The sequence below is a fragment of the Solanum lycopersicum genome, chromosome 11 (assembly GCF_036512215.1).
Source record: "Solanum lycopersicum chromosome 11, SLM_r2.1".
Lineage (NCBI taxonomy): Eukaryota > Viridiplantae > Streptophyta > Magnoliopsida > Solanales > Solanaceae > Solanum > Solanum lycopersicum.
Genome location: NC_090810.1, coordinates 61,202,950 through 61,218,284, shown reverse-complemented (window position 1 = coordinate 61,218,284; position 15,335 = coordinate 61,202,950). Strand labels below are relative to the sequence as shown.

General features: G+C 34.4%; 1 protein-coding gene across 4 annotated transcripts; it reads right to left on the bottom strand.

Annotated features, from left to right (window-relative positions):
• Positions 1 to 2,010: 2,010 nt before the first annotated feature.
• LOC101252746 (endochitinase A-like) lies at positions 2,011 to 13,411 on the bottom strand. 4 transcript variants are annotated; one of them, XM_004251231.5, is made up of 14 exons: positions 13,253 to 13,411; positions 12,667 to 12,765; positions 9,397 to 9,524; positions 9,148 to 9,292; positions 8,868 to 8,977; positions 7,027 to 7,110; positions 6,902 to 6,950; positions 6,693 to 6,784; positions 6,085 to 6,223; positions 5,677 to 5,756; positions 4,028 to 5,592; positions 3,774 to 3,881; positions 2,872 to 3,690; positions 2,011 to 2,532 (listed from the first exon to the last, which is right to left on the bottom strand). In XM_004251231.5, exons 2-13 carry the CDS (start codon positions 12,757 to 12,759, stop codon positions 3,134 to 3,136), a joined length of 3,150 nt encoding a protein of 1,049 aa, XP_004251279.2. In that variant the 5' UTR covers positions 12,760 to 12,765; positions 13,253 to 13,411; the 3' UTR covers positions 2,011 to 2,532; positions 2,872 to 3,133. The 4 variants fall into 4 exon arrangements, with proteins under 4 accessions (XP_004251279.2, XP_010313527.2, XP_010313528.2 ...); XM_010315225.4 differs by having other exon boundaries at positions 6,085 to 6,217; XM_010315226.4 differs by having other exon boundaries at positions 11,880 to 12,765; positions 13,253 to 13,362.
• Between the last annotated feature and the right edge of the window lie 1,924 nt (positions 13,412 to 15,335).

Sequence of the window (15,335 nt, the reverse complement as noted above, 5' to 3'; positions counted from 1 at the left end):
ATAATAAGTGGATATACTACGTAAATTTTATCTCTATCCTTTTTTAAATAAGAAAATCTTAGCTTTCAATCTTCACAAATTGATAACACATAAAAACAGTCATAGTTCAAAGGTATTTATGCATTTATTTTCTAAGAATTTACTTGTTATCATCAAACATCTTTCATGTATTAATTGATTTGTACAATAGTGGGTATAAATAACTTTTTCAGCATGACAAATAGTGTATGATTTGAATTAAAGGAGCAAATAAATATTAGTAGCAAGTACATTACAAGTGGTTCAAAGTAAAAAGATCCTCCTAACATGTACCATATAAATTTGGTCATTTCTCAACTTTACATATGAAATGCAATGCATATATACTTTACACTATTCTCACATTATCTTCCTTTTTTTTTTCTCAGTTCGATGTTCGATACTCACATTAGAGTTCAACTAAATCTGTAACCGCATCGGAAAGTCCCATATTGATGGTAAAACATTTTCTAACGAATGTGACTCCGTATTCAGATGAACTCAAAGTTGAAATAAAGGAGTATTTGTCACTCCACTATGACTCCGTTGGTTACTATTCTCACATTATCAATTGCTCTTTCCTTTTACCTTGCCTTTATGTTATTTTACAATTTCTTAATTTACTCCACTTAGGTTTGAGAAGTTCTTTTGTCCTATGTTATTATATTCCTCAAACATAGACCTATTTTTATTTTTTTTTTGGCTACACACCTATGATGATTGAATTAATAGGAGGACAAAGACCTGTGACCTATATATGGCTTTTCATACACATGGTAGGTCCATAAGTTTGGTGGTTTTTTTAATTGCTCATATCCATGGGTCCTTTTAGTCACTTTTTGTTGGGTTTGGGTCAGATTTTGTATTGCTAAGGGCTAGGGGGTTTTATGTTTGTTGGTGTGGGCCTTACATTTTAGATTTTTTTTCTTCTACCTCTAATAGATTAATAATAAAATTTGTGGCACTAAATTAGACACCCCATTGTTGAGGGGTATGGAGGGGGATGAGGAGAATAGTCTCCTTTGTACTCCAAATTTGGTCATTTAGTTTAAATAGTTTGATATCTGAACTATCCATGATTAGCGTTGCGGTTGTCTAGAAAATTTATATTGACATGATATATATAAAGATTTTATTTGTTGACACAATACATTTATTGAATTCTGTAAAAACTTACTCTCCCATTCCAAATTAAAGATATCGATGTCGGAATAGAAACAGATCATGACTAAAAAAGTGGAGAACAAGATGGTGGATATCGCGGTTGGAATAAATTTCTTTTTATAATGATAGTTTTAATCTTTAACCAAGTAAAAATTCACTAAGATTTACCAAAGTGAAATTATTATTCCACTTGACATAATTTTGGGTGATAGTTAAGATAGAACGCTCGCAAGAATTCAAGTATGAAACTCAAAAAGCTATAATATTTTACACTTACATGTTTTTTTGACTTTTTTTTAAAGTTTGAAACCAAAATATTTTATGCCCTCCATTTTCATTTTTAGTTATCGCTAATATAAAAGTAAGCAACTACAACTAAATATTATATCCCAATCCCAAACAAACAAAAAATCGAACTATATAAACCTTCACTATCCATATCGCGTATTTACATCTCTCGCAATCTAATATTATATAAACTTCTCTCAACATCTTTTACTTACTTTACTTGTAGATTATACAAATCAAGTTAACTCTTAAACATAACAAAGAATAGATTAATTAATATTATCACTTATTAATCCTAATTTAAAATGGGGTGGTGGGGTGTTAGACTTTTAAGGGATGGCCTTTAAGGAGACCAAAAAATTAGCCATAGAATGTCCAAAAGAATAAGTGAAGATGAAGACATCTACTATTTGTTAATAGTAAAGCCATCTGTTTTCCATTATTTCACTGTTTCTTAATAGTTTCCACATCTTAAGGTACAAAATAAGACTACTTCTATTTTTTCTCATTGAAAGAACAAATGTCTTTGGACCCACAAAATAAAAGGATAAAATTTCATGTATAATCCTATCATGCCATGGTTTGTTTGATAGCAAATTAAGGGATTACAATAGTCTTTTCTTTTATCTCAAGTGTACTACAGATTGTATTGAGTCGGGTCAAGCCCATTTTGACAGCTCTACTTGCACACAATGAAGATAATCAGAAGAAGCACACCATCGTTTTATCGCACCCAGTTTAGTCAAGAAACAAGATAACAGGCAACACACAACACAACTAATCTTGTTCATCGCTAACGCAGAAATTTCATTTTTTTTTCCCAGAATAATTGGGAGAAAGTTCGGTATAAACAGATATATATTTCTATAACTTGTATCAGCTTTTACTATTTGCATTATTGCAGGCAAGCTCAGAAAGGTGAGCTGTGTGTGTCTCAACGCCTCCAAGTAATGTATGTGTGTGATAACCTGATTCTCCATTCCCACGTCGCCTGCCAACTCAATCACGCAAGGTTTCCTGTCTAAACAACTGTGGAGCCCCGAAGAACTCAGCAGCTTTCACCTGAAAATGTCGTCATAAACAAACAGGCATTAATGCAAACGCAAAGATGTAGTCGAACAGGAATCACATCACTCGTAAAACTTGGAAAACAAATAGTTTTCAGACAATGACTCCAAGCAAGGTAGTTGCATCATTTCAAGCATAATACCAGCTATTAGCAGTAAAATTTGTGAAAGGTTTCTTCTTAATCAAATACTCCATTAACTGATTGTTTTCTCAATGTGCGTCTCTGTTGTGATAAAGAAGAAACTTCTATTTTATGAATTTACCTGTGCTACGAAACAAATATAGAACCTCCAGATAAGCATACCATTGAGAAGCTGATTGAAAAACACTAACCTGTTGGTTTATGGACATCCTGTTTTCGAGGATTTCATCCTTCACCAATCAGAAAGCAGTATTCAGACAGTCATGATCAAGATTCCTTCTAGAAAGGCAAATCGATCATATTCCCTCACAGCTATCCTTGAGTTATTACCACCATTTCAGCATCATTGTATCTTTGATCATCTCAAGCACGTCTGCTAGTCACACATGATTTTTCTAATTCACTGTTTCTCCCACAACTGCTCAACGAGCTGAACAAATCCCAGACGCACATCTATATCCCGAATGTTCTGTTATACAGTTCGCCTGAATTGGACATGCGGAACTTTGGTTCCTCGTATCCATTAAAGAGCTTGTTATAGCCCAGCCTTTCATTTCGGAGGAGTTCAGCCATGCCCATGTCATTTCCGCTTGGGACCCCATTCCAGCCATCCCACTGGCCATTTGACATCACAGAGTTCCTACCCTGGGGAAGATTGAGTTGTGAAAATGGGGAAAGATTGTTGGCCAGAGTTTGCTCCACAACCCTCGAAGAAATTCCATAAGCATCATTGAAAAAGTTATCCCCATTATCAGTGTATCTCTGATTCTGATGCATAGAGAGAGATCTTTGCATGAGAAACTGAAGTCTTGCCTCATTTTCAAAACCACTTGGCTGTGGAGGAAAACTTGGAGACATGTCTAGACTTGAGCCATTAAGGCCATTTTGAACCCTGCCTTTACCAACTGCCAAAATTGCAGGATCCATAAACTCAATGTCCCCATTGTTGACATTGCCAATTGATGGATATTCATTGCGCAGTAAGGAGGTGGTATCAAGCATGTGGGTACCTGCAAAATAACTGATTTGAGATGCATCCAAGATTACGTCCAATAATGTAGAGAAATCAAACCAACAGTTCAAAGTTACTGACCAGAGAGAGAGGCAAAATTATGTTCCATTTTCTCATATGCAAAGCCTGGGGGTGGGGCCCTATTTGGTGCTGAAAACCCTGGAGGCGCAGTCATCTGAGATCTCGACACTGGGGAATTAACCAGAAAATCAGTAAGTTAGGCACTTCAAACCTTCTGTTTCTTCTGGATAATTGCACTCAAACTAAATCTGGAACACTAAAAGGAACAGACAGATAAGGGGGATAGAATTAAAAAGAACAAGTGATATACTAACCTGATTGCTTATTAGAGGAGAGGTGAGAATAATTGTCGGCAAAACCATTAGATTCCTGATTATTAAATAGAGAGAAACCATTGCGAGTACCAAAACCATCAAGCTGATAACTTCTGCTATTTTGAAAATCTTGATCAAGAGGGCGATGACTATAACTTCTGTCAATGTAACTTAAAGATGGTCGAGAATCAGCTGATGCATTCATGGGTTCTTCCTCCCTTGCAAAAGAGAACCTTGATTGATGGCTGCTCTGTACTTTTCTTGAGTTTGATACTCTAGACCCTTGTTGTTTAGCAGTTTCTCCCAACAACTTAACCAAGTTCTGAGAGGCTAATGACTCATTCCATGGATCGAAATCCATAGACAAAATATTAGATATTATATTGTTCTCTCCCCTATCTGCAGCAGAACTATGATCCGCAGTTGCAGTTTCACCTTCAAACCTATTCATGTGCATCCTCTTACTTTCGCTAGACAAATAATAAGTGTCATCAGTGCTTCCCAAATATTTACCCGCACAACTGAATGGATTTTCAAGGTATCCATTAGAAAGTTTTCCAATACTAGAAGGCTGTAATACTGAATCAGCTCTCTGATCAAAAGTTTGCATGTTGGCTCTAATAGGTCCAACCCCATTGGCAAACTGCGAAGAATAACCCTTGAGCTGCCCTGAAGAGTGTAAAGAGATGGAAGGACTTGATGAGTGGCTTTTCTCCAAAATTACTTCGGGGTCCCTATGTCTCTGTGCATTGAAAGATAGCAAATCATCCTCCATTTCAGGAGTTGTGTCTTGTATTCCTTGATCCTGTGTTTCCAGTCCCAAATCAGACGTTTGTCTTGAGATAAATACACCATCTGCACAAATCACAGATTTCCCATTCGTCTGAGAAGGTGACAGCTCCCCTGATTTTTCACAGGTAGCATGTGACTTTTGTTGTTTATCAATGCTAAATGATGAAAAATCTGAGAATACATTCTGCTCAACATCTGTGGCATCATAGGGATCTTTTGGTAAACTAGGTCCATTGGACATCAAAGGAATATCAAAGGTATTTGTAGCACTGGATGATGTGATCATATGTATATCTGTGTCCTTCAAAGACGGGGTGATATCTAACTGACTGCTCATAAATGAAGAAGCAGGACGTATGGCGATATCAGGTTTTTCAGAACTATAGGTTGCATCATCTGCTCCTACAGACTGTTTAACAGGTTCTAACATGTCTATTTTACGTTTCTCTTGACTAATGCCACTTTCTTTGCTATGAATAGCTTTCTTTCCTGCTTCGGCAGGCAATGACAAGACCTGACTATTATTGGCAACAACTGTGGAGCATGGAAGTGGACTACATATTTCAGCCTTCTGTTTAAGAGGTCCACTAGAACTTGGTGCACTGGCAGCCGGCAGTCCATTGGAACATGGTGCACTGGCAGGTGGCAGTCCATTAGAACTTGGTGCACTGGCAGGCGGCAGTCCATTAGAACTTGGTGCACTGGCAGGCGGCAATCCATTAGAACTTGTTGCGCTGGCTAGTGGCAGTTGGTTATTTAGTGCACGCGTTCCCCTAGAAAAAATAAAAATATATATTGTATTGTGAAATTTTAAAAACCATATATAACTGAGAACAGTGAGTCTCCTAATTGCATACCACAAAGCGCCAGCAGGAAGAGCAGCTGATCTACCAGGGCTGCTATTTGGTGGAGAGCCTCTCGCATTGGTTGCTGAATTCTGCAAGGCATATGACAAGATAAAAATTTCAGATATTTAGTATGGGAAGACGGGCACACTTCTGGCATCATTTCCAGTCAGAATTGAAAAAATTTAAGACTTCAGCAATTTTCTACCTAAAATCTCGATAATGTAATCGTAAGTAAGGAAATGTCGAGAGGTAGATCATAAGAATAGAGCTTCATATCCCTCTTCTTGAGATGCTGACTTCCCCATTCGACCTCCAAATAGAGATATTTCATTCCCTATTTCCCAAAACGGTAGGAAGTGCGAAAGGGGAAATGAAAAGACATGAAAAAAACAAAAAAATCAAATGAGAAAATCTTACATTTGTAGCAGTTTTACTAAAAGGTTTCCCTGCAGAAACAGAGCTGTTATTGCAGTAATCGTCTGCCGGTGGTGGTAAAACACTCCCTGATCTCCGTTGCATACTAGTAATGGCACCAGTAATTTGTTGAACCCTACTCCTTTAAAATAACTATGTAAGTTAATTATTTATCCAATGAATGTCCATATACAACGAAAAGATAACACGAAGAGTGACAATACAAGGTTGTCCCACTGGTCCAGACACAGCTATATACAATAGTAACATATTACAAGATCACTGAAAAAAACTGCTTTCAACTGATCAGTGTTCAGAGTAAGAGTTGAAGCATATCCTGCAACAGCCTGAAAATGCACCTGTTTATTAGATTTTTTAGAAGTAGCATTGACTCGCTAACCACCAACTGTTTTTACAAAAATAAAATTGAGACAAAGTAGATGCAAAAGTATGGTTGCTCTTTCCTCAGTCATACTCCTAAACTTTAAGGACTTGATATTCCAATGATGAAAATTCTAGAACACTTCAAAAAGACGGGTTCCATAAACCATGCTCTTAAGTCTTAAATACCACAATAAAAATAAAACCACCAACTAAATAAATCTCGGTACCTTGTGTAAGCCGATATTACTTCATCCTTAGTAAAGCTATCTTCTTGCGATCCAATCTCATGCAAGTATAAACAATCAGGATTGGTGCAGGGCTGGACAAAAGATAACTCTTCCTTTAGAGACATTAAATCTACTGTGGTTCCAGAAAAAACAAAAGATGGCCCCTAATCAATGTTCTGATGGAAATACAAGTAAATGGGAAATCATACCACACTCCTCAACCAAGCATGACAGTATTTTGTTGTTCCAAAGCACGCTCTGCCAGCAATAAAGTAAAAATGATTACTAAAAAATAACGACCTACGCTGCAAATCATAAAAGATAAGACACACACCTTAGAGGTCGACCGTCCAAATTAAATCCATGTACAGCCTGAATACAACGGACTGCTTCCTCCTCCTTTGAATAGGTAATATATCTGAACCCAGCAGAAAAGTAAGAAAAAGATAGCAAAATAGATAAATGACTTTTTGTTTATAAATTTAATAGCTAACTGATTTTCTTTTGAATGTAAAAAAAGAACACTTTTTGAGGATTTTAAGGACCAGGTTAGCCAATTGAATTTGTCTACCTTTAGTGAATTTTAAAAACCAAATTCCAAAATCTACTAAAATTTGTGTTTTGGGCCAATTTTTTGGCAAAATCTTCTTATATTTTAAAACTTACCCCAAACTTTTATATTTATAAAAAAGCCCATCTATTAATGACCCCAACTGGTTAAATTTTAAAACTTACCCCAAACTTTTATATTTATAAAAAAGCCCATCTATTAATGACCCCAACTGATTCCAATCTACCCTTTTTTTGGTAATCTGATCAGGAAATGCATGCACGCTGCGAAGAGATTGTTTGTAGAATGTGGGAAGATTATAGTAAAGCATAGCTAGTTAGTGCTTTCATTACTATTTATTTTCACTACTGAATCTTCATCCTAATTGTAATTTGACGAATTGTAGAAGTTACTTGTGTTATTAGTATACAACATACCCAGTGAATCGTGTAATTAGTAGTTTTTATTAGAATATCGTGTTATATTTTAGGATAATGTATAATCTAAGTTCATTATAAAAATGATAATTTTGTGCCATGCTTGTGGGTATCTTTGCTAGTTTTTTATAACTTTTGTGTATAACTCAGGTTTATGTTATTCAAAAAAAAGTGAAATATGTTTCCAAAAGCTATAGCCAAACACATTCTGAATCTTCAATCCAAACTTCACTCAAATCTGGTTTCCTAAAAGTACTTGGGAATCTATGGTCAAATACTAGCTAACTGTCAACTCCTAATAAACATCATGAAATCCAACAGTCATAAAAAGGCAAATCTTGAAAAAAAGAATTGTTGAATACTTCCATGGGTAACTGCTTGAATTGCAAGCTTCTCAGTGAGAGAAATAAGAACTTTGAAGTACAAGTATCAAAAAGGAAAGTATGGGGAAGGGGCTGGTTGTATTGTATTTTTTGCAAAATTGAGGAATTGCCAGGAGGCTGGCACAGTACCACGCAACAAGAGGATCCAACGAAGTGGGCGTCGGGGAAACCGAAAGCTCATACACAATAAATCTCTTTTTAAAAAAAGGTAATCAAAATTATCTTCTCATTTATCCCTTCGAAATACCAGGGGAGGAGAAGTACACTCTTCAAGACTATACCACTAAAATACTTGCCAAAAATCCTATGAAGCAGAAGAGAGATGTGTGTATTAATTTACATGACCTAAGCCCAAAGTTAAAACACATGAATATCATTGTAGTCATAAACATGAAGTATGATTGGACACAATTTAAACATAAGAAATCACATAGAATGATGTAGAAAGGTTTTTCCAGAATTAGGAACACGTTTTGAACACAGATAACTCAACACATTCATCCTTCGAAAGAACACAACTCAGGGCATAGATTGCTTAGTTATGAAATGAGCCTCGCAGAATTCTTTTGGACAGCATGTTAAGAGCATCTTCATATATAACCCTATGACGAAGAAAAGGCTTTTCTAGAATTGAGAGACGTGTTTTGGAACAAAAACAACTCCATGCACCCATTAATGCTTGTTTGTGAGGCTTAGAAAGCCTTGACTATTCTTTCCTATGGCACTTAAACAGCATCTTAATATTACTACTTTACATGAAGCATCTTGAGAGCCAGTACGAATTTAAATCAAAAAGCATACTTACACACTGCATGTATTATTTGTGAACTGTTGAATGGCACCAGCAGCTGTTCGAGACATAGACACCTTCAGAACCTTCCCATACTGAGCGAAATATTCTTTCCGCTGCAGAAGCTGCTTTGAGGGGATAAATTTGTATCAGTTTATTAGATAACATTTTTATAAATAGAGATGTCTCGAGCATCTAGGACTAGGACATCATCCCTAAGTAAAAATTTTAAAATGAACTGAAACCAAGAATATAAAGGGAGGTATTAAAGATTCCAAAATTGAAGAGTACGTACATCTTCATCAGCTAAGCTGAGAGGCAAACCAACAATGTAGACAAGATTCCTTTGAACAACGCGCACACTGCTAAGTTGCTTTCTCGAATCAGCTGTTTTACTTTTACCCTTTCGAGATGTCAATTTCTTCTCCGAGCTCACCATCCTGTTAGATGACCAAGAAACTATGAAGAATGCAGAAATTATAGATCCTACTAATCTGTTTATGGAGTTTGTCCTTGACAACAAAAATATTAATTCATATTCTACTTTTCACAATTTGCTGCCGTGCCAACAATCTTTTCCTTATTATATGGACTGCGGCATGCAGGACATCGCCCTTCTGTCTCATCCTTCTCAGCCATTTCCATTATGTGATGCCAACACCAAACGCATACCTACAGTGAAATAGGTGCCAAAAGTGAACATAAATCTATTTTATGTTAAACTAATATAAAAGTCAGAAGCTCTAAACAAAATTGTTGACAGACAATATTAACCCTGCAATGTTGAACGGTATTTATACCCTTCATAACTATGTTGCTCATTCAAAACTCAATGCGTTAAGAATACTTCTCTTTATTTCTCTTAGAACATGAAGAAGACAAGGAAACTATGAATAATCTAACGTAAACAAATAATAAAATGTATCATGATAATGGTGTTAAGCCTCCTCAATTTCCTATCATTATTATGCTCTGCAAATCCAAGATAATCTCTTTTTTTTTTAGGATAGTAACACTAATCCAAGATAATCTATACAACACTAAGTTTGAGTAATCTGAGATGGTACATAAATGAAGAGACTGTTGTTAAAATCTGGTTATCAAAAGAAAGGAATACTGTTGTAACAATCTAGTTATCAAAAGATGAAAAAGAGACTGCTATTACAATCTCATAATTGTGTTGAATGACCACCAATTAGGGGGATTAATTGAGTGGCTATCTTGCTCTTATCAGGCATTAATTGAGTGGCCCAACACACTTCATCAAAAAATAATAAAAAATTGAGTCACCTTAAATTTTAACTATAAGTTGATACTACAAAGAACATATATGAATCATTTAAGATATAGCTTCAGCTTACAACTCTCTGCACCAAAAAAAAAAGAGTTCTACATCACTGCCGAAGAAAATACAAACAGTACCAGGTTATAATACACCATATGCATCAACTATAAGCAAGCCTATAACTCTCAGAAGCATTAGCATAGAGAAGAAAATGCCTTCCTAGCTTGTGCTTAAAGGGAAATCCAAATGTCTGTTACACAACTTGTGGCAACATACACCACCGTTGGGCACAATAGCTGCAAGTTTATCTCAATGATCTAAGAGCTAAACAATGAGTCATACTCCTAACAAGTGAATAAGTAGCCTAGACATGCATAGTGGCGCAAATTTCCCAAATGTTAATGGATGAGAGTCTTTTTCTCCTGGGGATAAAATCAAATGGATGAGCCAAATATATGATGGTGTTGGTTCAAATTCCATCAGAAGAACAAAATGTTATGTGAAATTTTCCTCAAAAAAATTGAGTTTCTAATCTATTCAACCAGCTAGATTGAAGTTATCAAAAGTATCCACCAATCCCTGCACAAAATTTGTGTTCTTTAGCCAAGCAAAAAACAAATGCATAGTAGGTTTTAAAAATAAAGGTGGTAGCTGACTAGCTTGCAGACTATCCAATTGAATGTTTGCATCCTCCCACTAGTACAGGTACAACCTAGTAACTTAACCTGAAGGTTTAGTCAAACTGACAGAAATCCCCTAATCTTTTTTGCTGAATACCTAACTCTACCATGGTCTTGATTCCAGTTTTATCGGCTACCACCATGCCCTTGGATGCAACTTCATTGATGTTTATACTATGGTTCCCCAAGAAACTATTACAAGTTTCCAACTTCTCTTTGACACCCCTAGACACCAGTTATTCCTAGCATTCATATTTTGTCTGCTGACAACCTTTATGTTATGTAGCGATACTTGTTTTGTAAGTTCTAGTCAGTATTATTTCTCTTTTTTTGAAATAGTCAGATATGATTTTTTCTCTTACACAGGTCTTCCTTATATTGTATAGCTTCCTTTTGTCTAGACTATCACATGCTTTTAAGCTACTATTCCCTCTATCACAATTTATGTAATTGTTTGATTGAGTGTGAAATTTAAGAAAGAAAAAGACTAGTGAAACTTGTCATCCAAAACAATCCATAAAAGTTTGTGACAATAGATATCACAATAGAAGTAAAATGGTAAGCTTACCATTGAATTATTCATAAATAGGGAAAGATGCCCTTTTTATGGTTAAAATAAGAAAAAAAGTGGGTCAAACAACAGTTAGGCCCGTGATTTGTTTAAATTTTACATAGACAAGGTTCTTTTATGTAATTAATCCAAAACTTACCATGTAAAGGAAAACATTAAACCCAGACAACTTGGCAGGAGGGCTGTAGGCATTTTTATCATTTATTTAGGCTCCCAAGATAAAAGGAAATGAAAACTGAAAAACTGGATGTTTCTACATAGAAAAACTACCCAAGAAAAAAACATATCCAATAGGAACATCTAAGTAAGTATTCAAAAATTAAATGCATAATAGAGTTCAAATAAGGACAAGCAAGTACTCTATCAGGAACCAACCCCCCCCCCCCCTCTAGCAACCTCTCTTGCCCAATTGAGAGTGGATATGCACAACAATTTCCACCTAAATCACGTGGATTACAAACCTAAAAGAGATGAATGAATATGAAACTTACACGCAGAAGTACTCTAGAGATGAAAATATCAGCCTAGCAGAGCATATGCACAGGATAAACCTGTTGCATCATTTATCCATTTTTCACCCCCATCTCCTCAAACCCTCCAAGACAGCTCCCAAGGTTGATTTATACAATTCCTCATCAAAGAAAGCCAGGATTGCATAAAAGAACTTTTTCAGAAGTGACATTATAAGGCTGAGCTCCAATAACCATTATGAGAATTTCACAAAAATGTTTAGAAAATTACTCATAGAGTTGTTATCATGGACTCCTTTGAGATGCACTTAACGTCTGAAGCTAGGTGCAAAAGAAATTATTTCACCTTGCCTAGCAGACACTTCAGCGCAGGCACTAAAAGGAAGTTCCATTAACCAAAACTACTGCTGCTACGGCAGTTCTTCCAATCCTTTACTCCATATAATTGTGAGTTGTATTAATTTTTCTTCTTAGATTACACAAATAATTTTTAATAATTTTCTTGATTTTGCAGTTCCATTAATAACCGCACAGTGCACTATACGCTTAAGGTCTAGACACATTTCCACCCTACTATCACTTTCAAGACAAAACTAGATGTCTAATAATAAAGAGCTATCACCGGAATACCAGCAAAGCAACTCCACTCCACTCCTAATAAGTATGTCTTGATGGAAACAACATGCCAATAACAATGACTACTCTTCTAATGACCCAGTTTCACAAAAACAAAATGGTTTCAACTTACTCAAGCAAAACATAGTCAAAATCATAAGAATATTATTCTAGAACTTGAAGATTTACAAACCTGATAGCCACACTTGCAAGGCCTCAACTGCTGATCTGTCATATCCATCTCCTCGGCACAGAGAGGACAGGTCTTTTCTCCTTGGTCACTCATGGTTACCTTCAAAACCCAAATTATTAATTCAAAACAAAACCATTCAAATCACACAATCCCTTCACTTGCAAACAAATTCCTCAAGTCAGTCAAAACAAAAATTCACCTCAGATACAAACACTCAACCAAATCCATAAAGAACCAAAAACAATACACATATATCAAAGTCAAAACTAAAAACAACTACCAACAAAGTCAAACCCTTATACCCACAAAAAAAAATCAAACTTTTTTCAATTTCCTTCATTTCTCCAATCAATCAAACCCATCGATCCAATGCAAACACACCAACCCACAAAAAAATCTCTTTTTTCCCTCAAAATCAAAAAAGATTCCAAATTTACACCAACCCATAATTCAAAATCAAAAACCCATATCTCCAAAACCCCAAAAAACAAAATCACAAACACAAATCAACTAAAAAACAATTAGAGATCTGATTAAAAAATCCCAAAAAGTACACAAATAAACTAGAGTTTGATGATAGACTTACAGTGATGAACTGGATCAATAGAAGAGGAGAAAGAAGGGCAAAATCGCTAAACGGATGAGACGCCAATGATACAACGATAGAGAGAGAAAGTGAGAGAACCACACAGAGCTGCTTTTTGGAGTTTTGATGTGAGAGAGAGTGAAAAAGGGTCGCTATTTTTTGAGTAATTGGATTTCGGGTCACCTAATTATTTGTATGGAAAACGGGTCGGGTCGAAAGTGATGGAGTAGTGGCTTTGCACGGATGAGTGACACGTAAGTGATTAAGGAATTGATCGGACGGTTGAAAGTTATTCACGTTGAGTCTGATTGACGGAGATATAGTGTGGGTTATGTAGTGGAAATTTCCTACTAACTAAAATAATATTTCACAAAGTCATAAAAAAGTTTGATTAAATTCTTTTTATTTATAAAAAAATTTTACCCTTAAATTATTATTTATCATATCGTTAGATGATCATTCGTGAGTGACGCTTTCAATAGAATTTTCTTCATACACGAAACTCAAACGTGAGACATCTGATTAAAGATGAAACAGTCCTATTATTGCACCACAAACTCAGCTAATTAAGACGAATTTACTAAGGAAGGAGAGGATGTTGTGGAACCTATACACTTTGATCGAAACAGTATATAAATATATATATATGTATATTACTATATATGTATATACGCATATCATTGTATATATAACGAGTAGGATAAATATATGAAGTGGCACACAAACTAACAAATGAATTATTTGATGGGAAATTTTTCAAAATGTTAATATTTTAGCATTTAAGAAGGCTCATTAGCAACAATTTCAATATTTAGTAAAAATGTCATTTTAATTTGTTATGTATATTATTTACATTTTTATTATTTATTTTTATTTAAAGAATATAATTATTTAATAACAAAAAAGAGAAAATTAAGGGCGGAATATTTCAAAAAAGGCAAGCATTCTTAATTTTCTCATCAGTTACATTTTCAAATAAAATTTAAATTTTGTTTTTTTTTCTCCAGAATTTTTACCTTTTTAAAATTATATTCATTCCCAATATATTCTATTTATATTTATTATAGTTTTTTATTAGTTTGTATTCATTCCAATAGGTATGCCGAATTTATCTATATAGTCATTTAAGAAATATATTTGTATTTTCATATATTTTTCCCGTATATAGTTGTTTTTTCTTCAAAAATCCTGTATGTATTCATTTCAATATGTATTTTATTTGTATTTCTATTTATTCTAGTTTTTATTTAGAATTTTGTATGATAATATATAAAATACAAAAAAAATTAGTATGGTGAAAAAGTGAGTAAATATAAAATTGAAAAGAAATAATTGAATATTTGGTGTACTTATTCTTAAATAAAATACATACCTAGTTGACATACCTTTAAAATAAATACAAATTAGAAAAAAATGTCAAATTCAGTTGACATACCTTTATTAGTTTGTATTCATTCCAATATGTATGTCAAATAAAATATAGCTACTTAAGAAATACATTTGTATTCGTATATATTTTTCACTGTGTATTTATTTTTCTTTTCAAAATCTTGTTTCCTTTTCTAAGTCGTATTCATTCCAATATGTCTATTATTTGTATTTCTATTCGAATACAAATAAACTAATAGAAAGTTGTTCTTCTTATAAATAAAATAAATAACTAGTTGACATACATTTGGATGAATACAAATTAGGGACAAATACAAGATTCATAAACCATGCAATATGAAATTTTTAATAAATACAAATATTGATAGTATACATAGTGATTTGAATACAAATTAAGAAAGCATACCAAATTCTAAAAAAAATAACTATAAATACAAAACAAACTAATAGAAAATTGTTCGACAACTATCCGATATTCGTCGTCTTTTTCAAGATCCTCACGAGTAGACAAAGATCTACATTTGCGTTCTGAATTTGAGGAAGGTTTTGCACACCAATGAGTCTTGTAAATGTTCTTACCCTCTTTCTTCCCTCATTTTAGCAGCGGATAATACATTATACATTATTTGTTAAGTAATAAATAAATTAAAGGATGAAAAATCACCAGAAATCGGTTGATTAAGATGAATAACTC

Coding starts and splice junctions, on each gene's coding strand:
- LOC101252746 (XM_004251231.5), bottom strand. CDS start 12,759: ATGAGTGACCAAGGAGAAAAGACCTGTCCTCTCTGTGCCGAGGAGATG. Junction 7,111..8,867: donor ACAAATAATACATGCAGTGT/GTAAGTATGCTT, acceptor TGCTGGGTTCAG/ATATATTACCTATTCAAAGG. Junction 6,951..7,026: donor TTGGACGGTCGACCTCTAAG/GTGTGTGTCTTA, acceptor TATTGCTGGCAG/AGCGTGCTTTGGAACAACAA.